At 45.2% G+C, this 24,570-nt stretch overlaps 1 protein-coding gene across 4 annotated transcripts; it reads left to right on the forward strand.

The window, feature by feature from the left end:
* Nucleotides 1–5,034: 5,034 nt before the first annotated feature.
* On the forward strand, nucleotides 5,035–18,967 carry LYRM9 (LYR motif containing 9). 4 transcript variants are annotated; one of them, XM_027862175.1, is made up of 5 exons: nucleotides 5,035–5,122; nucleotides 11,797–11,952; nucleotides 12,344–12,487; nucleotides 15,323–15,415; nucleotides 17,413–18,967. In XM_027862175.1, the coding sequence occupies exons 3-5, from the start codon at nucleotides 12,356–12,358 to the stop codon at nucleotides 17,428–17,430; spliced, it is 243 nt and encodes an 80-aa protein (XP_027717976.1). In that variant the 5' UTR covers nucleotides 5,035–5,122; nucleotides 11,797–11,952; nucleotides 12,344–12,355; the 3' UTR covers nucleotides 17,431–18,967. The 4 variants fall into 4 exon arrangements, 3 of the variants coding, with proteins under 3 accessions (XP_027717976.1, XP_027717975.1, XP_027717974.1); XM_027862174.1 differs by lacking the exon at nucleotides 11,797–11,952; XR_003569067.1 differs by lacking the exons at nucleotides 5,035–5,122; nucleotides 11,797–11,952; nucleotides 17,413–18,967 and adding exons at nucleotides 5,283–5,685; nucleotides 12,914–13,092 and having other exon boundaries at nucleotides 15,323–15,406.
* The last annotated feature ends 5,603 nt before the right edge of the window (nucleotides 18,968–24,570 follow it).

Here is a 24,570-nt window from a genome sequence, read left to right on the forward strand (position 1 = left end):
TCTAGAATCCTGAGATTCCCTAAGTCTGGGAAGTCCTCACCTCTTGCCTCAGAATCCCTAGCTTTCTCCAAAGCCCAGCTTAAGGGGCTATCTGCTGCACGAGGCCTTTCTTGGTGTTCCCTAGTTAAGAGCACTCTCCTCCGATTGAAACTGCACATAGTGGGAGCTTAATAAATGTTGATAGAATGAAATTCAATTATTATTGCTTTGAAAACTATCCTTTAAAACATAAAATCCCTGGGTTTATCTTTTTTTTTTTTTTGACAAAAAATTTGGAGACTGTGGTCCAATGCAAACCTATTGGACTTCCTTTTGATTTTGATTTTGGGGTGGAGCGGAGAAGAAGTCTGCATTTTTTGACCTTCCTCTAGGAGACATTTTCCAATCACCACTGTGTTTTGTGAACGGTAGCATCTTGGGTTTGCTCTGTAATGGCAGAAAGGGAGGGCCTGAATGACTCTGAAGGCACAGCCTCTCCAAGGTAAAGGGAACAGCTTGCTACCTGAATATTTTATGAGATTTTGGTATTAGAACGTTTCTGATTCAGGAACTCGATGATCTGGGAACAATAGAAGGGGTGAAAGGACTGATGGTAAAATTTCTTGCAAAATATTAAGCTTGATCAAACAAAACAAAAGAAAGATCTGGAGCTTTCTCAAGGGTTAAACAAAAGAGAAGGAAGAGAAACCAGCGTGACCAGCAGAGGCTCTCCCTTCCAGCAAGTTGTGCCTAATAATGGCTTTAAAAGCTTAACGATTTATCGATTGGATCTGCCTTAATGGTGTACCCTGCTTGGGTGTAAATAAGAGGGGCTGATTTGCAGGAAAGTTTGTTAATCTGTATGTTTTAGGTAGACTCGGTTCATTTCTGCCAGGAGGGAGTTAATCGAGAAGTAGTGCTGGAAGGGACCACTAGCCCCAGGTGGCAGCATACAGAATTCGGGATTTGGAGTCAGAGAGACCTGAGTTCCAATCTTACCTCAGACAGGTGCTAGCTGTGTGACCCTGGGTAAGTCACCTACACTCTTAGCCTTAGTTTCCTCATCTGTAAAATGGAGACAATAATCACACAAACTTTGTTGTGAGGATCAAATGTTAAGCCAAAGCCTTCGGTAAATGCCAGCTATTACTATTTTACGAATGAGGAAACTGAGGCCCAGAAAGGTTAAGAGGTTTTCCTCATGTGCACAAAGGCAGTATGTCATAGAACAAGGGTTTGAATCCAAGTTATTTGACTCTAAATCCTGTACTTGTTCCTCCATGTTTGGCTAATTTTCTGATTTATGATGATGTCACCTCCATCCACTTAGTCCCTCAGACTCAAAATCGAGGACTCTTTGCCCATCTGTTCACCCCCTGAATCGGTTTGCCGAAGGTCATTCTTTTCAGTGTCACAGCATCTCAGGCACCTGTAGCCTCTCTGCACCCCCTCTGCCATCACCTGAATTCAGGCCCTCACCACCTCTCACTAGGCTATCATTTTTGTTGCTGTTCAGTCAGTGTCCAGCCAAGTCCGATTCTATGGGACCCCATGTGGGGTTTTCTTGGTAAACATCCTGGAGCGATTTGCCATTTCCTTCTCCAGCTCATTTTACAGATGAAGAAGCTGGGGCAAACAGGGTGAAGTGACTTGCCCAGGGTCACACAGCTGGTAATTGTCTGAAGTCCTATTTGAACTCAGGTCTTCCAGGCCTGGCACTCTGTGCACTATGGCGCCACCTAGCTGCCTTAGACTATCATCATTGCGCACTAATTAGTTTCTGTGCTCCAGTCCTTTATCCATCCTTCACACTACTACCCAAATTGATCTTCCTAACATGTATCTCTGATCATCGCCTAAAAAAAATCTTCAGTGGTTCCGATTATTTACCAAATACATTATAAATTCCTGATTCTTACATTTTGTGCTTAATAAATGTTTTCATTCATTCATTTGTTCATTCAATAGTTTAAAATTTTTTATTCAAAACTTAACCTCAGATAAAATAGGCATTCCCATATACATAGTGGAACAGAAAAATAAGTATTGTAATGAAACTGTGAATCTATACTATATACAGCTTGACTCTTCTTTTACAATATAAAGAACATTCTAAATAATGCTATATAAATGATAATTCACACGTGTAACTTTCAAAGTTTCTATATTTGTCTGTGATTCTTTCTGGCCTTCCTTTGGTTCACTTAAAAATGCTCTTTTCTTTTTTCTGTTTGTGTGTCTGTATGTTTTGGAAGATATTGCTGGGCAGTGGCTACCAATTCTTTGACACTATAAAATAATCTGCTATACATATGTTTGTATATATATAGGTTCTTTTCCTTGGTTAAAGTGATTCCTGGGACACAGTTCTCAATTATTTTCCAGAATGGCTGGACCAATTCGAAACTCTACCAACAATGTTTTAATATGCCTGTTCCAGCCCTTTCAATGTTTGTCATTCTGCCAATCTAATGGATGTGAGGTGGAACCTCAGAGTTGTTTTAACTTGCATTTCTCTAATTATTAATGATTTGGTGTTTTTTTGTTTTTGTTTTTGTTTTTGTTTTTTGCTTTTTGGTGAGGCAATCCACCTTAAGTGACTTGCCCAGAGTCACACAGCTAGTGACTGTTGTGTCTGAGATCACATTTGAACTCAGGTCCCCCAGACTCCAGGGCAAGTGCTCTGTTCACTGGTCCACCTAGCTGCACCGCCCCCCGCCCCTAAACTTTTTATATGGTTGTTGATAGCTTGAATTTCTTCCTTTGAAAATTGCCTGTTCACATCCCGTGTTTATCTATGAAGAATGGCTTTCAACAAGCATTTATTAAGGATCTACTTGATGCCCAGGTACTGTGCATTGGTGTTACAAAGACAAAAAATCCTGAATTAATCCCTGCCCTCAGGGAGCTTACGTTCTACTGGGAAGAAAAAAAATAGAGAAGTAAATACAAAATATATATACAAAGTAATTTTTTGGAGGACAAGTGAGATTAGGATAACTCTCCTGTAGGAGCCGGCACCTGGGCATAGTCTCCAAGGAAGAGAGGTTTTCTAAGAGGAGGGAGTGACTTGCCTGAGATTACTGAAGAGCTGAAAGAAGGTTTGAGACTCGAAAAAATTGTGGGAGTGCTTTCTGTTCCAGAAACATTTCCTGTTCCTCTTCAAAAGGCTACAGCACGCTCATTGAATCCAATGCCACCGGGAAAAGAAGATGAGGTGGAGTGATTTTTTTTTCTCTTTTAAGAAAAGGATACTAAAAGTATACTCAAGTGTGCGTGGAAGGGAAGCTGTTTTGTGGGGGGTAAGTAGCTCTTCATTTCAAGTAAGTTGAAATAGTCCTAGAGAAGAGAGGACTGAAGAGAAGCAGATCTAACAACCGAGCTCTCATCCACCTATCTCAGCAGGAGCCACGGCATCACGGTGCACCAGGTTTGTCTTAGCATAAAGCCTCATCTTTATTTCTTTCTGGATATAAAACTTGTATTTAAATCAATTCAGAGAAACACTTTAGCCTTGAACATTAGTGATCTGGGGAGGGCCTCTTTAATAAGACAGCATTACTCCATTTCCAGAGAGTGGTTGTGGAAGCTTCTGCCTCTGATGAAATCCCACAATTCTTTCTCTCAATTATAATTATAGATGGGTCTAAAAGGAAACATGACTGCATTACTGTCATAGTTATTCTTTTGACAGGTGCCTATGGGACTGTGATTTGATGTAATGACTCAAAACTGAGGAGAGGCACAGAACTCTTCCTTGGCAGATTCCCATCCAGGGGATAGGATTCCCCTTAACACAAGAGCCTTGGGAGAAATGGAATTCCTCAGAGGAGTTTTGGGCTTAGAAGCCTCTGCTTTTAACACCTGTGATGTTTTGGTGTTAAGGTCCAAAGACTGAGAGAGAATCGATGTGGAGGAAATTTGGTGGGAAGAATTTGATTGGGAGAGGCGGGATTAGGGAAGTTTGTGGGGAAGCAAGTTTGGAATTTGGAGGAGGGAAAGTTGGTAGGAAGGAGACTGGGAAATTCAATTGGGGGCAAGAAGTTGGTATGGAGGGAACAGGGAATATAGTGGGGAGAGAAAGTTGGTAGGCGGAAATGAGGGCATTTGTTAGCAACAGAAGTTGGGGGAAAGACAACAGGTAGGGAGAAGTTAGTAGGAAGGGAATGAGAGAATATAGTAGGAAGGAGAAATTGGTGGAGAAGAATTTGACGGGGAAATGGGAGGGGGGAAACGTTTGTAGGGAGGAGACTAGGGTATTTTGTTGGCAGGGTACTTTGGGGGAAAGGAAAACTGGCTGAGAGAAGTAACTAAGGCATGCTTTATCTATAAAATGCCCTTGTCACATATGGAACTAAGAAATTTGGAGGAGAGAAGTTTGTGGGGGGGGAAACGAAGGTATTTGGTGAAGAGGGAACGCGACCAGGAGAAACTAATGGGAAGGAAAATCTGAAATATGTTGGGAATGGAAAACAGATGGAGTAGATTTTTTGGGGGGGGAGAATTGGGACTAGAGAATGGGGGGTAGAAGCTCGTCGGAGGGAAACTAAGGAATACGTTGGAAAGGGAAAGTGGGGGAAAGGAATACTGGTGGGAGAAGTTGGGGGAGGCATAACTAGGGTATGCTTTATGGGGTGCGCTTGGTATAAAGTGAACTAGGGAATTGGAGATGTTGGGCAAAAGTTAGTGGGAAAGGAATTACGGAATTTGGAGGGGAGAAGTTGGTAAAGGGAGAACTTGGGGATGCGATGAGAAAGTGAAATTGGTGGGTTGGTCAGGCTGGTGCGGAGTTCCTGGGGTGTGTTTCACCCCCACACCTCTTCCAGCCCCAGATTTGATTGACAGGTCCGCAGAGTCTCAGCGGCTGACAACTTGTTTGACACGGCGCCGAGGTTTCAGAGAGCAGCCGGCAGAGGGCGCTCGCGGCAGCGCACATGTCCCGTCTCTCCTCCGCAACCGGAGCTGGAGCGAGCCCCAAATCACGCGAGCACGACAGTCTGGTCGCGCGCGCCAGCGCCCGTGTGCGCAAACGCGATCTCGCGCCGCAGTCCGGCAGCCCTTGTTGCAGCCGCTACCGTCGCCGCCGCCGCCTCCGGGCAGACGTTCCAAAGTAGAACGCAGCGTCGCCCACCCGCCGACCTAGGTCAGAGCCAGGGCCCGGGGCTGGAGCGGACCGCGGTGGGGGTGGGGGGAGGGGCTGCCCTCCCATCGCGCGCACGCGCCGCCCGCGTGGTGCTCCCTGCGATGATATTGACCAGGCCCTTTAAAGTTGGCGGGGGGAGGACGCTCTGCGGGGCCTCGGCTCCTTCCTGGCACCCCTCCGAGGCGGCCCCTCCAGTGCGCATCGCGTGGGTTCGTAGAGCCAGGGACCCCAGAGAGGCAAGCCCTTCGTTTTATAGATGGGAAAACTGAGGCCCAGGGAGGTGATGTGACGCCCGAGATCGCAGGCAAAAGCCAGGGTCACTGTGCTTTGCACTGCCCCCTGCGGCCCTAAGCACTCGATCCTGACCTTGCTGGGACGGGTAACCTTGGCTCCTGGTGTAGGGTTTCTTGGGAAATGAGTTAAACGTGAAATGGAGTAGAAGGCTCAAGGCTTCAGGCTCGCCATTAAAACAACAACCAAACATTTTCCGCCTTCACTTCCTTCCTCTCTCCAAGTGCATGAAAATCCAGGACAGACGGCCGTCCACCAAGGACTTTGTGGAGGTCAGTGTACTGGCCGTGGAGGGGCGAGTGTTGCGCTTTTCTGTGAACCCTTGCTTTCAGGCAGGCAGCCTCGCACTCGGACCTGGCTTTGCATTCTGCCTCTGATACTTTGTAGCGGCAGGACTCCACCAGGGGAGACCCCGGCGGGGGAGGGGTGGGATTCAATTCAGCACCCACCACGCGCCAGGCGGCACTCCTGTCTCCTCGAGAGCTGGGCCTATGTCCCTGGGACTTAAATCAGTGCCTGGCAAACAGTAGGCACCTCGTACCTGTTTATTGACCGACAGCAGCGTTGGTAGAGGCTGGTTCGCTGCACCACGTGAAATCCTGAGTCCAGTCCAAAAAAAAAAAATGTGCTTAGGCCTGTGCTGGATACAAAGAAAAAATAAAGGTGCTCATGTGACTATATGACTCCTGCGGTCGAGGTTATCTTGCCGGAACTCTTTCCTAGAGAGGTAAACTAAGTAAGAAAATTGTAGAGTAGAGGAGCTGGGGGAAATTCTTGGCACAGAGTTTGTGGAGCCATTAGAGGTCTTGACCCAAAGCAGGGCTTCCCCATGGGGGTCTGCTGTGCGGCCATCCCCTGTAGAGGCTCCCAGGAAACTGGTAGGGAGGGTTTTCCTTGATTTCTGGATTGGGTTAAGTGCGTTACTCATTCTACTGTGGGATCAGATATTTTGAGCTGGAAGAAACTATAGGGGTCATCTTGACTCATCATTTTACAGATGAGGAAACTGAGGCTCAGAGCGAGGTGAAGCTGCTTGTCTAGTATCACACAGGTAGTACATGGAAGGTCCAGGATTCAAACCCAGGTTCTCTGACTCAGAATCCAATCCTCTTTCCACTGTCCCCTTACCCTACTCTCCACGTTGCTATGTTCATAACCATTTTTCCCCTTCTTGACTTTAGGTACCATTACTCCCCACTTAGAGTGTCTGCTATAACAGAGGAACAATGATTGGAAAGGTTCATAACACTTAGATCTGAGAGGCTTTTGACTTGGGGACCCATAAATTCCTTGTGTTACCCTCTTTGATTGATTTAAGGTTCAATTCTTCTCCAGAAAGAAAAGATAAAAGTAGTGTGTTGCTATGGAAAGAAGGATGGCACTGGAATCACAGGGATCTGGATTCAGATCCTGTCTCTTCTCCTTGCTACTGGGTGACCTTGGGCAGATCATTTCCCCCTTGGGCTTTATATTTGTACAGTGGAGGTTGGACCAGGTGGGTGCTAAATTCAATGCAGGCTCTGCGTTTATGATCCTGTGATTAGGACTGATCTGTGGTTTCATTTCTTTTCTCTTGGGTATATAGAGAGGTCCAGTCAGTGGTGTCCAATCCTCAGCTAATCCCCACATCCTCCTTTTCCATCCTTACTGCAATCTCCCCACCAAGCCTTCTGGCTTGGTGCTTTCAAAGAGAAGAACTCAGAGAGATTTGATGACCCCTAAGGTAGAAGACCCTTAGCTCTAGTGCACACAAAGAAATCACAGAAAATGACCCAGGGATTTGTTAATAGGGGAGGAAGACCTTGAGGCTAGAAAGGGGCTGGATAAACCACACATTGGTAGTGGGGTTTTTGTTTGTTTATTTGTTTTTCAGGCCAAGCTTCATAAACTACATCCCAGGTGAAAACTACTCCCAAATTAACTTTAAGACACATTTTGTTTGGGAGAAAGCAGAGCCAGAGACCACAGAATACTCGAGTCAGAAGACCTGGCTTCCAATCCCAGCCTCTCTAGGCCACAGTTTCCTCATCTGTAAAATTAGTTTTGAACTAGACTGCCTCTTAGGCCCTTTCTGGCTCTAGAGCTGTGATGCCCACTTGGGGTACAGCTACCCCCTCACCATGGAATGAACCAGCGCTTCCTGATAGATTCACATTCTACTTATTTATTTTTGGTAACTAGGTGATAAACTCAGCTTTTCTGTGCTTCTGGAGTATAAAAACTGCCAACACCCTCAAAATTTTGTTGCCCTAGGGCAAAGTGCTAGTTGCCCTGCCCTAGTTATGAGTCCTTTTATCCGCTGTCAGTCAGAGTTGGTTGTGCTACTGCCTTGGAAGAGTAGGAAGACTACTAGAATTTTAGGTTATGATTTTGGGATGATGCAGTAGCGTCCGGGGCTACTCAGCTCGTCATATACCCACATGTTAAATGAAATGAGCTTTTTTTTTCTTTTTTGGTTCAAATCTTTAAGTGAACCCACATGGATCAGCTCTTGGATATTATTGACTGGGACTAAAATAACCTCCCACCCATACTTGCGGAGTTGGTTACTAAGGATTGCTGGCATCTTTGGGTAATATTTCAGTTATACTCTCTCCAAATGTTCATTTGGAAGGCTACAGATGGTAGCCATCTGCTACGTGACTAGCAATTTACAATATTTGATTAGCACTTTATATGGCGAGGGGAGACCTGCCAGTACAGTCTTGTAGGCCACTTCGTGAAAAAGTTGGTGGCAGTCTCTGGGTTGGGCCCAGTGTGCCTGTGGCAGCCGTCGGTTGTGCCGCTGTGTGCTGCATCTCTGCCCGTCAGGTTGAAAGCTGGGCCTGGAACCTAGGAACCGATTGCCGATTTTTATGACTAATAGCTTTGAGAACTAAATTAATTCCATCCTCTTTCATGCATTTTCCTTGGGCTGTCAGCACCCATACCCATTAGGAAGTTGGATTTATAAGACTGATGTCAAAGCTGTGTCCTGGAGTGCAGGAAAGGCTGTGGCTTTCCCCATCCTGAGAGTTCCTGACCTCTGTTGTGGCTCTGACCTTTCTGGCAGTCTGGTGATACCCATGGACCCCTTTCAGAATGATGTTCTTCAATTTGTAACATAAAACACAGAAAATTGCAAAGGAAACTAATTATGTTGAAATACTGTAGTGAAATTATTTTTTATTAATCAGTTTAATTTTGTTAATACATTTTATTTTATTAAATATTTTAAAAGAGTTTGCAAACTCCCATTTAAGAATCCTTGCCATATAGTGTGAGTGAACAAATGAGTGAAGAAGCATTTATGAAGTATGTATTGTGTACAGAAGCAGACAGTCCCAGCCTTTAAGGAAATTACATTCTCTTGGAGAGGATGGTACCTGGAGGTGGCCAAGGAGGGCTACTTTGGTTGGGAAAGTTGTAGAGGTAGTGGGGAGTGGCTTTGGGGAGGGGATGGACCAGCTCTAACCAGGAATAATGACGGAGGTGCTGTGAGCGTGGTTTGTGATTTCAGAACTGGAAGTTGGGCAGGCGGGGCAAGCCAAGGCTAGAGAATAGGAACAAAGTGGCCGTTTGGGGCTGGGCTTGGAGTGACCCGGGAGAGGCGGCCCCAGGCTTTTGAAATAGATGGCCCAAGAGCACCCAGTGAAATGGCGCTGCTTGAATTGAATCAGTCCATTTGTTGTGTGGATGGATATTTTCTGTAAAAGGTCAACTCCCTGAAGACAGGGAAGGTTTTGTGTCTGTGTTTGCCTTCTTCCCTCATCGTCCCCAGGTCTTTTCAAAACAAACCCTGCTCCCCATCTGTGGTGGGGACAACTGGTGTCCTAGACTTGTTGTTTATCCTTCCTTTTCCAAAGGCCCAATGACGTCACGATGCAGTGAGTGATGCCTTGACTTTTGAGTGAATTAGATTAAAGTGAGGCACAGTTATGCAGTCTTCTTCCCTCCTTCCCTCCTTTCTCCCTTCCTTCTTCCTTCCCTCCCTACCCTCCTCCCTCTCTCCTTCCCTCCCTCCCTCCCTTCCTTCCTCCCTTCTGTCCTTCTTTCCTTCCTTCCTCACTATCTCCTTCTCTCCGTCCCTTCCTTCCTGCCTCCCCTCTTGCCTTCCTCCTCCCTCTATTCATTTATTCACTACATCCTAGAACAGTACCTGGCACGTAGTTGGCATATAATAAATGTTTTTTAAATTGAATTCCGGGAGAACACAAGATTACTTTTGGTGTAGGTGGTTTTAAGGGGCCCCAAATGTTACATAAAATCGGAAAAAAAAATCACTAGACCTTTTTTCTTAATTTAAAGCCGTACATTGGATTGAGATCTTGTTTCTTTCCTGCTCCAGTCTATACAATCACTTAATATCTGGCCCTTGATTTCTTGTTCTTTAAAATGGGAAAAATCATTCTTGTGGGATGGGAAGATAGAATAGCAATTAACTGGGAAATAATGGGTTTTTTGGGGGGTGTCCTAAAATGCTTCTATATAGAGTTACATTCTTGACATTCTGTTATTTTCTGTCTCCTGCTAGAGTTTTCTCTTAAGAATCCTAAGGAGAGCTAAAAATAAGTCTCTTTGCCAAAAGCCAGGAGATTAATTGTCTCATGGCTTGTTATGAGCAAATAAACTTTATTATTATTTGTTATTATTACTAATAATATTACTAACTATACTATAGTTACTTATATAGTTATTACTAACTATACTATACTAATAATAATATTACTAACAAATCCCTCCCCGACTAGTGTGGCCTAGTGGATTGAGCACTGGCCCTGGTGTCATGGAGCCCTGGGTTCCACTCTTGTCTCTGACACTTACTGTCCTCTTGGGCCTCAGTTTCCCCATGTGTAAAATGAAGAGGTTTGACTCAGTGACCTCAGAGTTACCTTCCAGCTTTTAATTTCTGATCCTGCTGTCTGAGGGACCACGGACTGGACACCATCTCTAGGCCTCAGTTTCTCCATCTCTAAAATGAGGGGGTTGGGCTTGAAGACTTCTGAGTTTCCTTCCATGTCTAAAATCTGTGATCTCACTATTTGCTGCCATGAGAGAGATGCGTTATTTCCCTGAGGCCCAGTTTCCCATCCAGAAATGGAGATAATAAGACATGTAGCAGCTCAATCCCAAGGTGCCTGTAAGGCTGAAAGTAGATGATGTCTGTTAAGGGCTTTGCAGACTTTAAGTCACTAGATCTATCCTGCCCACGATGAAGTACGGAGCGGGGCCTGCTTTGGGGCAGAAAGATCTCAGTGGTGACACACACCCCCTGAGACGTGCCAAGGCAGCTGTTGTTAAGTAGTTGAGGTGGGTTGTGTGGAATCATCCATGTTGTCACCCCACCTTCATTGGGACCACCTTGGAGGGGTGGCCAAGGACACTTGTGAAGCCTGTTGTTTTCTCTGCTTGTACTTCTCTAGGGGAGAAGCTGGGATTTTTTATTTGTTTGTTTGAGGAAGAAATGGGAAGATGAGAGAGGAGATGGCTTTTCTCCCTTTTCCTTCTATTTTTGGCAGCAGTAATCAATCAAGAAACATTTTATACCACCTACTGTGTGCCTAGCACTATGTGCTAGGTATTAGAAAACTGTCTTGTGAGAAGTATACTGAGGCCAATAATAATGGTGATAACAATAGCTGACATTTACTTAGTTCCTACTATGTGCCAGGCACTGTACTGAGTGCTTTACAATTGCATTTGATTCTCACGATGGGGTGGTGGTGTAGGGTTTTTATTATCCCCATTTTACAGATGAGGAAACCAAGGCAAACAGAGGTTAAGGGACCAGGGTCACACAGCCAGGATGTGTCTGAGCTCTGGTCTTCCTGACTGGGCTCTATGCACTGCAGCCCCACCACTTACTAACCGTGTGACCTTGGACAATTCAGTTAGCCTGTTTGAGCCTTAGTTTATCCATCTGTAAAATGATTTGGGTTGGATCAGATGACTTCTGAGGGCCCTTCCAGCTCCAAGTCTGTGATCCTCTGATCCCTAGAAGGTCGGAGCTGGAAGAGACGTAGAGCTAGCTGTCCAGTTCACCCCCTCCTTCTACAGGTGGTGGGGGCTGAACCGGACTCCAGCCAGCCGGCTGTCCAGTGTTGGCGGGAAGTGAGACACTCCTGGCTCATCTAGTAGTTGATAAAAGAAGGGATAGACAGTATCACACTCCTCCCTTTCCCCCTCTGGAAGTCCTTTCTCTTTTGGCCTTGGGACATCAGCTGGATCTGAAGGGCCCTAGCTCCAAATGTTCCTTTGTGACCAGGAAGCCAAGTGAACATGGCCCGAGGACACCAGAAAGTGGCATCAGCTTTTAAGGGGGGGCATTTAGCCTGAGCTCTCTGGCCCAGTCTAGTCTCAGGGACAACTTTTCAGTTTTCTGGAGCGTTTGGCTTCATCCCCAGGGGGAAGAGGCGTGGAATCCTAGCCTGTCGTACCAGAGAAAACTGAAGCCCAGGGAGAGTGAGAGATGTGTGACATCAGATCCTGGCTCTCCTCTTTGGTGATCTTCTGATCAATCCCATCGGTTCACAGATGAGAGGAAACAGAGCGGGGTGGGGGTAAGTGAAGGGGCTTGTCCAAGGTATAGCTGGTAAGTGGCAGTGCTGAGCATGGAATCCTTATTAGGGGCTCTTTCTCCTATACCATGTTGGCAGCTGAGGGGCCCAGTGGATAAGCTGGAGTCAGGGAGACCTACGTTTATGTGGCCCCAGACACTTACCAGCTGTGTGACCCTGGGCAAGTCACTTAACCTCTGTCTGCCTCAGTTTCCTCAACTGTAAAATGGGGATCATACTAGCACCTCCTGTGGTGGTTGTGAAAATCAAAGGAGAGCATATTTGTGAAGGGCTTTAGTGAAGTGCCTGGCACTGGCCCATAGTAGGTACCTAATTATTAATTATTAATATTCCCCTCTCCCTCACCTTGGGTCCTCTCTCCTGTCCTCCCTAGGGGAAGAAGGTGATGCTGATGGGCCCGTTGCCAGGCGCCGAGTTAGTCCAGACGCCGCTGCAGCTGTACCGTTACTTGCTGCGCTGCTGTCGCCAGCTGCCTGCCAAGAACATCCAGGAGCACTATAAGCACACCATCAGACAGGTGGGAGAAGGCCCCCGCCGCAGGGTGCGGCCCAGAGTGGTGGGAGGCGGCCTCCATTCTGCTTGTGCCTGCTCTGTGGGGCCATCCAGTAGGCCTTAGCCTGCCTCATCTAGCCCCTAGCCAGCTCACCCCTCACACTCTGAGCCCAGCCGGGCCGGCCTTCCTGCTCTGCTCATCTGTGGTACCGTCTCCCCACTCCTGCCTCTTAGCTGCCTGCAGAGCTCATCTTGGGTGTCATCCCTATCATGAGGGCTTCCCTCACCCCCAGTGACCTTGTCATGGGCTTTGTCTTCTGATAGAACATCAGCTCTGTGAGGGCAGGGGCAGTGCCGTGGCACAGAGTAGGTGCTTAATAAATGCTTGTTGATGGATTGATTTGTATACAGCCAATGCTTAATAGACTGTGTTGTACCTCTGTGCCAACAGTGTTTAACTTCAGGCTGGCTTCCCAGCTTTTCTGAATATCCCCTCTGCCAACAGTTGTGAGCTTGGGAAATGTCTGCTCGTTTTCATGCCAGCCAAAGGCAATCACAATTAGAAGTTAAGCTGCCGCCGCCGCTGCTGCTGCCACTAAAGGGAAAAAACCCAGCCTTGAAAGCCAAAAGGTTTGTTGGGTTGGCCACCCCACTGCCTTTGTTCGTTATTGAGAAAGGACTCTACAGTCCTTTAGGTGCAGGATTACTCACCATGGGGTCCTGTGGTCACTCCATTTTCTTGGAGAAGGAAATTGATTATAGGATCACGGATTTAGAGTTGGAAGTGAACGTTGTATCTAGCTCCTTCATTTTACAGATGCATAAACTGAGGCACACAGAGGTTAAATGATGTATCCAGAGTCACACAGCTAGTAAGTATCAGAGAGAGGATTCAGTCCCAGGGCCTAGGGCAGGAAATGATTTCTCCCAGGAGCTGTGAGCCCAGATTCTGGAATTTGCTGGCCCTAGAACCGCTCAGTTCCGTCCCTGATAGAATCTTTCTCTTTGATGCTTTTGGTTCTGTTGTTCAGTGGTGGGGGCTTCAACAGACCCTCTGCCAGTGAGATTGGAACTCAGGTCTTCCTGATGCCAAATCCAGTGCTCTATCCGCTGTGCTATCCATTGTGTGTCGCACTTCAAAGAAGTAGTCTCTGATCCATTGACATAGAATATCAGAGCTGCAAGGGACCTTAGGCAGCTTCTAGGGGGTCCAGTGGATAGGGCTGTAGGCCTGGAGTTAGGAAGACCTGAATTCAAAACCTGCCTCAGACACTTAAGTATGTGTGACCCTGGGTAAGTCACTTATCCCTATTTGCCTCAGTATCCTCAGCTGTAAAATGGGGATAGTAATAGCACCTACCTCCCAGGATTGGTGTGAGAACCACATGAGGTGATAATTGTAAAGGGCTTAGCACAGTGCCTGGCACATAGTAGGTGCTATATAAGTGTTAGCTGTTCTTATCATCTGGTCCAGTGTCCTCATTTTGCAGACCTGGCACTAGAACTGAGGTCTTCAGATTCCTGGGCCAGAACTCTTTCCATGCTGTGTTGTCCTGAAAACGCTTCCTGAGAAATTGCTGCCATCTCCCTAAACTGCCTGTGTAGCCCCCTTACCCAAGGGGGCAGTCTTTGCACAGAGCAGTTGGGAGGCCCTTTGGGGGTAGGGTGCTGTCCTAGGTGCTGACACACCAACCTGCGGACTCTGGGGGTTGGCTGTCCCCTACAAGGATTGAATTTTCACAAAACACTCCCCATGACCTCAGGACATCGTGGTCATCATTTTAGAACTGGGAGGGAGCTTAGGGGGCATTTCCCCCATTTTCCAAGTGAGGAAACTGAGGCCCAGAGAGAGGGTGTGAATTGCTGATGGTCACACTGCCTGTAAGTGGCAGCCCCAGACTTGGTCTTTCTGATATACTGCAGTTTTTTTTTTTTTGGTTACTTGTCCCCCACTTCCTTAAGTCCCCATCTTATTATCTGAGCACTGCAGTAGAGCTTCTCTCCCGCCTCCCCACTGGCACCCACACAAAGTTTATTTTTAATTACATGATTCCACATTAAATAGTAACAACAATGATATTAATTACATCTATATGGCTTGTATTTAGAGTTTGCAAATCTCATCTGAGCCTCACAGCAGCCTTGTGAGACAGTTAAAGATATTATCCCCATTTTGCAGGTGAGGATACTGAGGCTCACAGGAGTTTAGTGACTTTACCCATGGCTCTTACAAGTATGAGAGGCAGAATTTGAACCCAGGCTTTCCTGACCAGCACTCATTCCAGTATATTGCTTTGCCTCATGAAAGGAAGGCCCCTCATCAATTCAGGTTGAGAGTAAGCTGGCACTTTGTAGTTAAAGGAGTCTTTCTGTGTTGTGCTGTGGGCTAAAGGAATGGGAGATCCAATATTATTATTGTTAATTATCATGAGATTTCAAAGTGAGCATGAATTATCAAGAGGTTGGAGACATGTAACTTCCTTTTGGCCCTGACTACTTAGTGCTCCTTTTCCCCTTCCTAGTCATCCCTTCTATAACAAAAACCTGTTGAAATGAAACCAGAAGGAAATAGACCCTAAAATATCTCTTGGGCCTGCTATTTAATTTTCTTTCACTCTGACCTGATTTTCAAGCATATGGATCAGCACATGGATCCTTACTTTCATGGATAATCCTCTGTATCTCTGTCGTATAGTCAAGTTGCTGTATTGACGTAGGGAGGTTCCACACTGGGAGTTTCAAAGCTGGAGTGAACACTTACCCTCATCTCCAGTGCTCACAAAACCCAGTTCTTCTGTGATAAATTAGCCATCATTATGAATTCTACTCAATGATTTCTTCTTGTGCTCACACCCTCCAGAGTTTCCGAGTCCATGCCGATGAAGACAACCCCGAGAGAATCCAACAGATTATTAGAAGAGCCATTGAAGATGCTGATTGGGTCATGAAGAAGGTGAGTTTCATGGGTTTAACGTGGGCTCAGAAGACATGGCGGGAGATTGAGTGGTAGAGATGAGTGCAAGCCAAGATCTCCTCAACCACTAGGGATCTCCCCTGCCTCCCAGTGGTTGGGTCTCTTCTCCATTCAGCCTGGCCCTAGCTGAGGGACCCTCATTTTATGGAACTCCACAGTTTAAATAGTTGCCCAAGGCCACAAAGACAGCACATTGCAGACCTGGGATCCAAAGTCCTGTCCTCAGGTGGCCAGTCAATGGCAGTCTTGACTTGGAGAGAGGAAAGCCAGAGTAGGCTGCAGACCCCATGGTTAACTCTGCAGCCCTGGGCAAGCTGCTTAGCCTCAACGTCATCATCTGTAAAATGGGGATAATAATAGCACCTACCTCCCATAGTTGTTGTGAGGCTCAGATGAGATAAGATAGGCACATGCCTCTAGGCAGTGTAGTGGACAGAGTGTGGCCTTGAGTCAGGAAGACCTGAGTTCAGATCTGGCCTCAATTCGCTTACTAGCTATGTGGCCCTGGACAAGGCACTTAACCTCTGTTTGCTTCAGTGTCCTCATCTGTAAAGTGGGGATAAATCTTAACTCTATAAATGCTAGCCATTAATTTTATTGTCTCACAGGCTGCAGACTATATGGGAAGGAAGGAAAACCATGGGGGTGGGGGCTACCACACTGCTGCGTAAAGACAGGCTGTTGTCAGATAGTGCCGGCTGAGCCTGGATGAGGAGACCAGGAAGGGGAAGAGGAGACACAATCCTGCCTACATTATGTAGCCCACCTCCACACCGTGGTGTGTTGGCTGGGAGGGAGAGTTTGTTTTCTGGGAGTATTAGACACCCAAGTTAATCTAATCAGAACCTCCACTGTCCCTGGCTCACATTCCTTTCTTGTCAGTTACGTTCAGCAAACATTTATTCAGCACGTACTGTGTGCCAAGCCCTGTGCTTGAGGGCAGCCCCTGCTTCCTGGGAGCTCGCTGGCCTCCTTGCTCAGCCCCCCACTTCATCGGAGGAGAGAAGGGGCTCAAGGCAAGGGTTATGATGATGAGGGTAATGGTTATGAGAACACTAACCGTCGTCACATCTCAGGCAGCAAAGGTGTATAAGTCACCTACTGTGCGCCTGGCACTTGGATAGGACTGGAGCTATTCGTTATTAAGAGGAATGCCCTCCACCTGTGCGGACTGGCGCCTTCCAGGCAGTCTCGCGTCTTAGAGAATCGCCTCCGTCACTGAGAGGCTATGTCATTGGCCCAGCTTCACCCGGCCAGTGAGTGGCACAGGCCAGATCTTCCTTGCCCCAAGGCCAGCTCTCTGCCCACTCCCGAAAGCTGCCTCTCAGACTCTGAGGCTACAAAGACAGCTGCGGAGTCCTTGCCGTCATGGAGCTTCCACTCTGTTAGGGGAGCCTGCGTGTACATGGATTAGCATATGCAGAATTAATACAGAATAAACCCAAGGTTGGGAGGGAAGGCAGGAGCAGCTGGGGGAGGGGCGTCATTTATTTGTCAGCTTAGAGTTTACAAGTCATTTCCATTGCAACAGACCTGTCAGGTAAGACTTAGTGTAAGTAATATCCCCATTTTAGAGATGGGAAAACTAAGGCTCAAAGAGGTTGTTCATGTAGTATCTCCAGTTTGTGGCTGGGAAAACAGACTCAGCTCATAGGATCGTAGGGCCGGAAGGGACCTTGGAGACCATCAGGTCCGACACTTTTATTTTGCAGATGTGGAAACTGAGGCACAGAGCTGTTTGCCGTGCCCAAGGTCAGATAACTCATGGCTAACGTGGGATTTGAACCCAAGTGTAGTTCCCCAACTGCTGGGCTATACTCCCAGGGCAGATCCTAAGTGCTGAGTCACTGCTCCCAGCCAGGAGTGAGATCAGGAGCGGGGCATTCAGGATGTTTGAGCTTTGCAGAGCAGAGACCCTCCTCCCTGGCTTGGGTCATGCCGTCCTTACCTCCTCACATTCTGTCTCCCTTTTGCAGTATCAGAAGCAAAACTGAGAAGCCGCCAAAGCCTTCGGAGCCCAGAGAGCAAAACCCATTTGCTGTCAATGGAGGCTCTGAGATGCCAGCGCCCTTGGGATGAATTATCGGCGACCCCTTTGAGTACAGATATGCCCGGCTGACTCGGAGCGCCTTGGCAGAGGGGAGAATCTGGAGGGTCGGATGTTTCCAAAGCCACGCGCACGCATTCAGCGGCATCCTTCTCGCCTGGCGTTGGGTTTGGGCCACATCTGGCCATCGGGCGGCCGGTTCGGGGAGGGAGTTTTCAACTTCATTGCTCAGTTTGGTTGCCTGTATTTGTTCATTGTTTACTCATTTACTCCTCAAGCAATTATCAACAGTCTAGTCAGAGACCAAGAAACGAGTATTTATTGAACCTCTCTTGGTGCCTAGCACCATGCTGGGGGAGAGAAGAAGAGAATTAGAAATCTCTTGCCTTTCTTTCCATCCCTAGTGCTTAGCACAGTGCCCAGCATGAAGTAGACCCTTAATAAATGCTTATTGACTGACTGATGTCAGAGTTAGCGCTCTTTCCATCCTAACGTTTTGCGTGTGTGCGTGTCTCCTCAAAGAACCTAGCTCTTCTACCTCACGCCCTCTTGCCCGCAAGGAAGGAAATCGAAGGAAGGAAGGAGACAAGTTGCCAAGAGCAGCAGGAGCTGAGTGAAAGAAGGAAAGAAATGAAGGAAGGCAGGAAGGAAGGATTTAGAAACAGCGGGAGTGCACCAGTCACTTCTGTCTTGGGTATCACCTCTAGATGGAATTGGCTTTTCCAGACTCCTTTCTCAAATGAGGTTCTCAGCTGAACCTGCCAGTCCGATGAGGGAAGCGGGGCAGGTCTCTGCACTTAACAGAGGAGAAAAATGGGACTTTGGTTGAGCGATTTGTCTGGGGCGTTTTTGAATGATTCTTCTCTTAGTAAATTTTTTTTCTTTATTTATTCATACGCTCATTCATCCATGCAATGTGACTTTATTAAGTAGAGTACAAGGAAAGTTGTACATGAGTTATGTTGGATGTTAAGACAGAGTTAGTCCGCCTTGTTTACCTGCAGGAAAACACTTACTGCTGATCAGTGAACAGGGAATTGGAACTTTGGGTGGGGTCCTTAACCTTTTTTGTTTCCAGGACCCCTTTGTGAAGCCTCTGAATGCTTTTCAGAAAAATGTTTTTAAATGTGTAAAATAAAATACACAGGATTATAGTTATCAAAATATTTTTTAAAAATCAAGTTCATAGACCTCCCAAATTAAGAGCTCCTGACTTAGGAGACTGTTGTAAAATTAGAGACACTAGTGTGCTGGTTTTTTTTTTTTTATTTGGTGGGGGAGCAGTGTGCTGTAGATTTTTAATTTCATTTAATTTCATTTTTTATTTCATTTTATATTTCATCAGTGTGGGAGCTTCCCTGCATGGAAACTCTTTTCCCCAATGCACATGAACAATACCTCTGTAACTTAAATCTGTATTTTTAAGGAGTTCTTCTCCTCAGTGAATTTTTGTGCCTCCTTTTCCATTTGGCCAATTCTCCTTTTTAAGGAGTTGTATTCTTCAGTGTACTTTTTTTTTCCCAGTTGGCCAATTGTATTTTTTAGGGACTTGTTTTCTTCAGTGTACTTTTTTTCCATTTGGCCCGTTGTATTTTTAAGGACTTGTTTTCTACAGTTAATTTTTGTCCTTCCTTTTCCAAGTTATTGACTCTCTCTTGCATACTTCTCATTTCTTTTCCCAGTTTTTCTTCTACCTTTCTTACTTGACTTTTAAAATCCTTCTTGAGCTCTTCTGAGAAGGCTTTTTGGGCTTGAGACAAGTTCATATTCTCCTTAGAGGTTTCGGATGTGGGTAGATTGACAATGTTGTCCTCTTCTGAATTTGTGCCTTGATCTTCCCTGTCCCCATAATAAGAATCTGTGGTCATTGTCTGTTTCTGCTTTTTGCTCATGGTGTTTGCTTATTTCCTGACTTTTAAAGAAGTCGAGCTCTCCTGCTGGAGTACAGGGGGCACTGACCCAAGCTTCTTGTGCTGGAAGCCCAGGACCTGGTTATTGGCTTTTTGTGCTGGGGCCTCAGGTGCTGGCAGTTGGAGGCTGTAGGGGTCTGGCAGCTTACCTGGTGCTAGGCTGGGGTCAGCACTGCTGGAACTCTCGAGGGTCGGGGTGGGGAGTCTGGCACCTGGGGGATGCCTGCTCACCTGGGCCTTGCATTCGTATGTTTGGCTGCTGGAGGATATCTGTCAGCCTGGAGCTTTGCGTCTTGGAGTTGTGCTTCCCAGAGTTGTGCTGAGGTACTGGGAGATTTGGCTGCTGGAGAACGCCGTCACACGTGGTGGTTTTCTGAGCTGCTGTCTGCTGGTTCCCCTGCCTGTGCTGAGGCACTCAGGGGTCCTGTTGTTAGCTCTTGCCTGCTCCACCACCCTGGGGCTCAGTATCCCCGCTGGTATGCTGAGGTGGCGCTTGCTGCTGGCTTGCTGGGATGCCTCTTGTCCTATACTGCTCCCATCCCCCCAGAGTGAGAGAGGCCTTTCCTGTTAATCCCCCAAGCTTCCCGGGCTATAAGACTGCTGCACCCTGTCTTTCTGCTGGTTCAGCTGTTCCAGCATTTTTCCTGGGGTGATATTTCCTGGGCTTTCAGAAGTCAGTAAGGGAGGATGAGAGCGACTTCTTACTCTGCCATCTTGGCTCCTGGAGGCGGAACTCCTGTAACTTGAGTCTTAAAGAATTATTTAGAGGGCAGCGAGAGGTTAAGTGACTTGTCTAGGGTCACACAGCCAGTGTGTGTCAGAGACAGTTCTTGCATCAGGTCTTCTCAGCCTCATACACTTGAACTCATAGTACAGAAGTACATAGTACAGTCATGTCCTCCAGGCATGAGACCGGGCGCTTCACCATGGTAGCTGCATGATAACACCCTGAAAACCACCCCCCACACACACCTTTGCCATAACACCCATACTTCCTCTTGTGCTGAAATTGTATGACTTTTTTTAGTATTTTATTTTCCCCTAGTTACATGTAAAAACAATTTATAACATTTGTTTTTAAAACTTTAAGTTCCAAATTCTCTTCCTTCCTCTTCACCCCGCCATTTAGAAGGCAAGCAATTTTATAAAAGTTATGTATGTGTAGACGTGCAAAAATATCTATAATAGTCATGTTGTAAAAGAAAACATAGAATTTTATGCTTTAAATTTTTCTAATGAACCCTCTTGCGTGATACAAAGGGGTCAGGTTGAAGAGGAAGGTCATTTACGTTAGAGATGGTCAGCCTGGAAGTTCACCTCAGATAATGGTCCTTAACCTTTTTTGAGTCATGGACTCTTTGGCAGCAGTCTGGTGAAACTTACGGACCCCTTCTCAGAATAATGCTTTTAAATGTTTAAAATAAAAGCACAGGATTGCAAAGGAAACCAGTTCTATTGAAATTCAGTCCTCAAAATGTTTTTTCCCTTCCAAGTTCATGGACTCCCCCCAACCATCGATCCATGGCTTCTGGATTAATCTTCTGACCTAAAATGTAAGTAAATCGTACTTGGACTAATTAATACCTATTGTAGTCCCAATCTGGAGTCTCTGTTACCTGAGGAACTGAAGAATAGGAGTGATGAGAGAACAGGAAGGGGTTTTGCATTCTACCTCCTTTGTCAAGGAAGGGGGTGAATTCTAGGAGGACCCAGCCCTAAGGGAAAAACAAGGAGAACTTGTTGCTTTTTTTTTTTTCCAAATAAGGTGCATTGATGCCCTTTGTTTTTAGTATTAGTCATTTTGGGGAATGCCTTCCCCCCTTCCCCCATAATGTGAAAGCATTAACAGAAAATACTCAATACGATGATCTCATCTGACAGTGTACCCAACATTCTGCCCTAGTAGTCCCCAGCCTGAGATCATCTCCTATTTATAATAAATATGCACCTTGTATGTATGTAGTTTTTTGCATGTTTTCTCCCCTTAATATATGAGCAGCTTGAGGGCAGGGATGGTATTTTTTGCCTTTCTTTATATCCCCTGCACTTAGCACAATGCCTGGCATAGAGTAAGGGCTTAATAAATGCCTATTGACTGATTTGCCATGGATCACCCAGCTGACTGCCTCTATTGTGAGGATCACAGGTTATAGGTTTAGAGCTGAGACAGTCTACCTTAATTTCAGTCATGACAGACCTGAATAAATCACCTAGCCAAGCTCCTCATTTTATAGCTGAGGAAATTAAGGCCAACCCCCATGAGTGTACAGAAGTAGTATTGGTTGTGGCCTCCAGGTGTGACACTGGGCTCTTCACCATGGCAGCTGCAGGATAGTGCCCTCAGCATCAAGCTCAGTGCAAAAGCTGATGAAGATGCCATTTTGAAAGGTCTACAGTCAGTTTCTGAAGAGCAGATAGTAACATAATCCATACCTAGGACGACTGTGGTTATTTAGCAACCTACATGAACAAAAAATGGCAGTTTTGACAGTTTGAGAATCTACTCATGTGGATTCATGTGGGTGGATGTGTAGAGTCACAGCTGTGACATGAAAGGAAGAGAAGAAATCGACAACCTACCAAACAAAGTAGGAGGAGTGGGAGATTAAAGTGATTGACAGCCATTGTTTAATGACCGTTGGATCACAGCTGATGGACACCTAGTTGGGTATGACATAAACGAAGTAGCATTTGATGAAAATTTCACCTTAAAAGAACTCTAAAATTCTGTGTTCAAAGCAGTATGGAAATATTTTTGTGCTCGGTGGAGATACTTGTTCAGCAGAGTGGCTTGGAGTTTATACAGGCCGTAAGGGGCAATGGGAAGGAAGGTGGAAATGGAAGTCTGTTATATAAAACAGTCACATTGGAACCTAAAATGATCACTGTGATAGAGATCTACCAGATGGTGATTGATGAGCGGAAGAAATACACGCGTGAGAGAAGTGGAGTTGTCTTTATGGTCCTAAAACAGAGCTCCATCCGTTTCCAAAAGAGGACTGGCTTCTAGTACTAAGGAGGTAACGTCAGAGAAGAGAGAATGTTTGATTATTTGATAAACAATGACAGCTGTTCCCATCTCTCCATCCTCACAAGGAGATGCTACGTGGGAATTTCTCAGACTGATTCTTGACCTTTTGGTGAAAGGATCGAAACAGGATGGAAAGTACTTTACACAGAACAACTATATCCATTTGAAGCCTTAACTCTGTGAAAGACAGCAGAGCTGGTTTTACTGTTCTCTGAAATTCTCAAAGGAACTTCTCTATCTTCCCTCATACGTGACGTGGGTATTTTACATTGGGAGAAAATTGACTTTGGAAGATGACTGTTGCTTGCAAGTTGCCATCTTGAACCTAAATAAATTAAATTATATAATAAAATTATTAAGGATTCTTAACCTGAGATCCATGAATCCCTCCAAAGAATTTATGAATAGGTTTGGGGGGGGGGGGGTTGTGAATTTGGATAGGGAAAAGGGACTTTTGATTTCCTTTGTAATCCTATGTATGTTATGTTATACATTTCAACACATTCTGAAAAAGAGTCCATAGACTTGCTGAAGGGGTCCAGGACATCCAAAATGGTTGAGCCCGTGCTCCAGGGTGGGCCTGGAACTAGTCATCCTACTGCTTGTGAATTCTTTAAACTTCTTAAAAAAAAATTATTTTAATTTAAAAGACAAATGAAAAATGCATATTTTGATAAGATTTTTTTTGAAGGCCGGCTTAAATTTGAATTGGCTGCTCTGTTCAAGCTTAATGTGCTTAACATAATGTCCTTAAGTTCAATATATTTAACTTCTTAGAATGTGAATCTTACCTTTTTCTGTTGTAGGTTTTCATTATGGAGCTTTTACTGGTCTGTGTATATGAGAGTGTATTTGGGGGGTAGGCTAGGGGGATGGGAGGAAATGGAGACATCTTAGGTTGTTTCCTTTCATTTCCTTTTTTTTTCTATAAGTTTTACTCTTAAGAGATGTCCAGAAATAGATTTTTCTTTTCCTAAAGTTGATTCTATTTGAGAAATTGGGTTAAAGGAAAATTTAGGGTGAATAACAGTGCTTCCATTATGAAAAGATAAAATAATTGTTTTAACCCACTTCAATTCTGTATGACACGTTCATGCCCTCAGTGTTATCGTGGTTCTGATTATATATTTAGTTTCATTGACCACCTGGTGAAATAGCCATTCTCTGCCCCCACCCCCATTCGTTTCATGTGCTTTTAAATTTTGACTTTCTCTTTGGCCCAATCAAGTTGAAAGTCCAAGCTTGTTCCCTTTTCCCTTCTGGTGGGAGATGGTGAGCCGAGGCTTTCTGCAATCTGTTGCCTCCTCCACACATTTTCAAGAGTACATTTGTCTTAGAGAGATGCTGTGACTGAGGTTCATGTAGAAGAAGACGATACAGCAAAAACCAGCTTGCATTTCTAATCTTTTAGAAACAATCATTTCCAAGTTTGGCAATTCACAGATCACAATACAAATTAGGTTAGATTTGTTGGGATTTCAAAGTTAAGATTTCTTCCTGTGGCCATATCAATGTATATTTTTGTAAAAAAAAAAAAAAAAAAAAAAGGATCGTTTGCCTATGGGACCAATTCATTTATGCTAACTTTGCTATAAGCCAGGAGTCTTTAATCTGGGATCCACAGACTTCCATGAGGTCAATGGATAGATTTCAAGGGTTTGATAAACTTGGGAGGAAAAATCACATCATTATTTCAACTAATCTCAAACTGAAATTTATTTTTTCTTTCATTTGAACTTAGGGTTCATAGGCTTCATGAGACTGCCAGAGGGGTCCACAATGTAACTTTACTATAAGCATATCATTTAAAATGAGGTATTCTATACTCTTGTGGGGGAGGGGAGAGAGGGAATCACTTTTTATAATACTTGAGGGAAATATTTTTAAAAAGCATCATTCTTCCAAGATTTAGCCTTCATTCTAGAATATACTTTCTTTTAAAGGTTTCGTGTTTGATTTCTTTATATATTGGGGTAGAAGGGGAGAGAGAATATGTTAATTGTTCATTGTTGAATTTGTTAAATATATAGGATAAAAGATGATATTGTACCTAGAACTGTCTTTAACTTCGAAATGTTTTTTGTTGTGTTATTTTTGTAGAAAAACGTGTTTTGGACAGCCTTTGTAAATGAGTAAGCATGTCTTT

The sequence above is a fragment of the Vombatus ursinus genome, unplaced genomic scaffold (assembly GCF_900497805.2).
Source record: "Vombatus ursinus unplaced genomic scaffold, bare-nosed wombat genome assembly UNPS02014768.1, whole genome shotgun sequence".
Classification (NCBI taxonomy): domain Eukaryota; kingdom Metazoa; phylum Chordata; class Mammalia; order Diprotodontia; family Vombatidae; genus Vombatus; species Vombatus ursinus.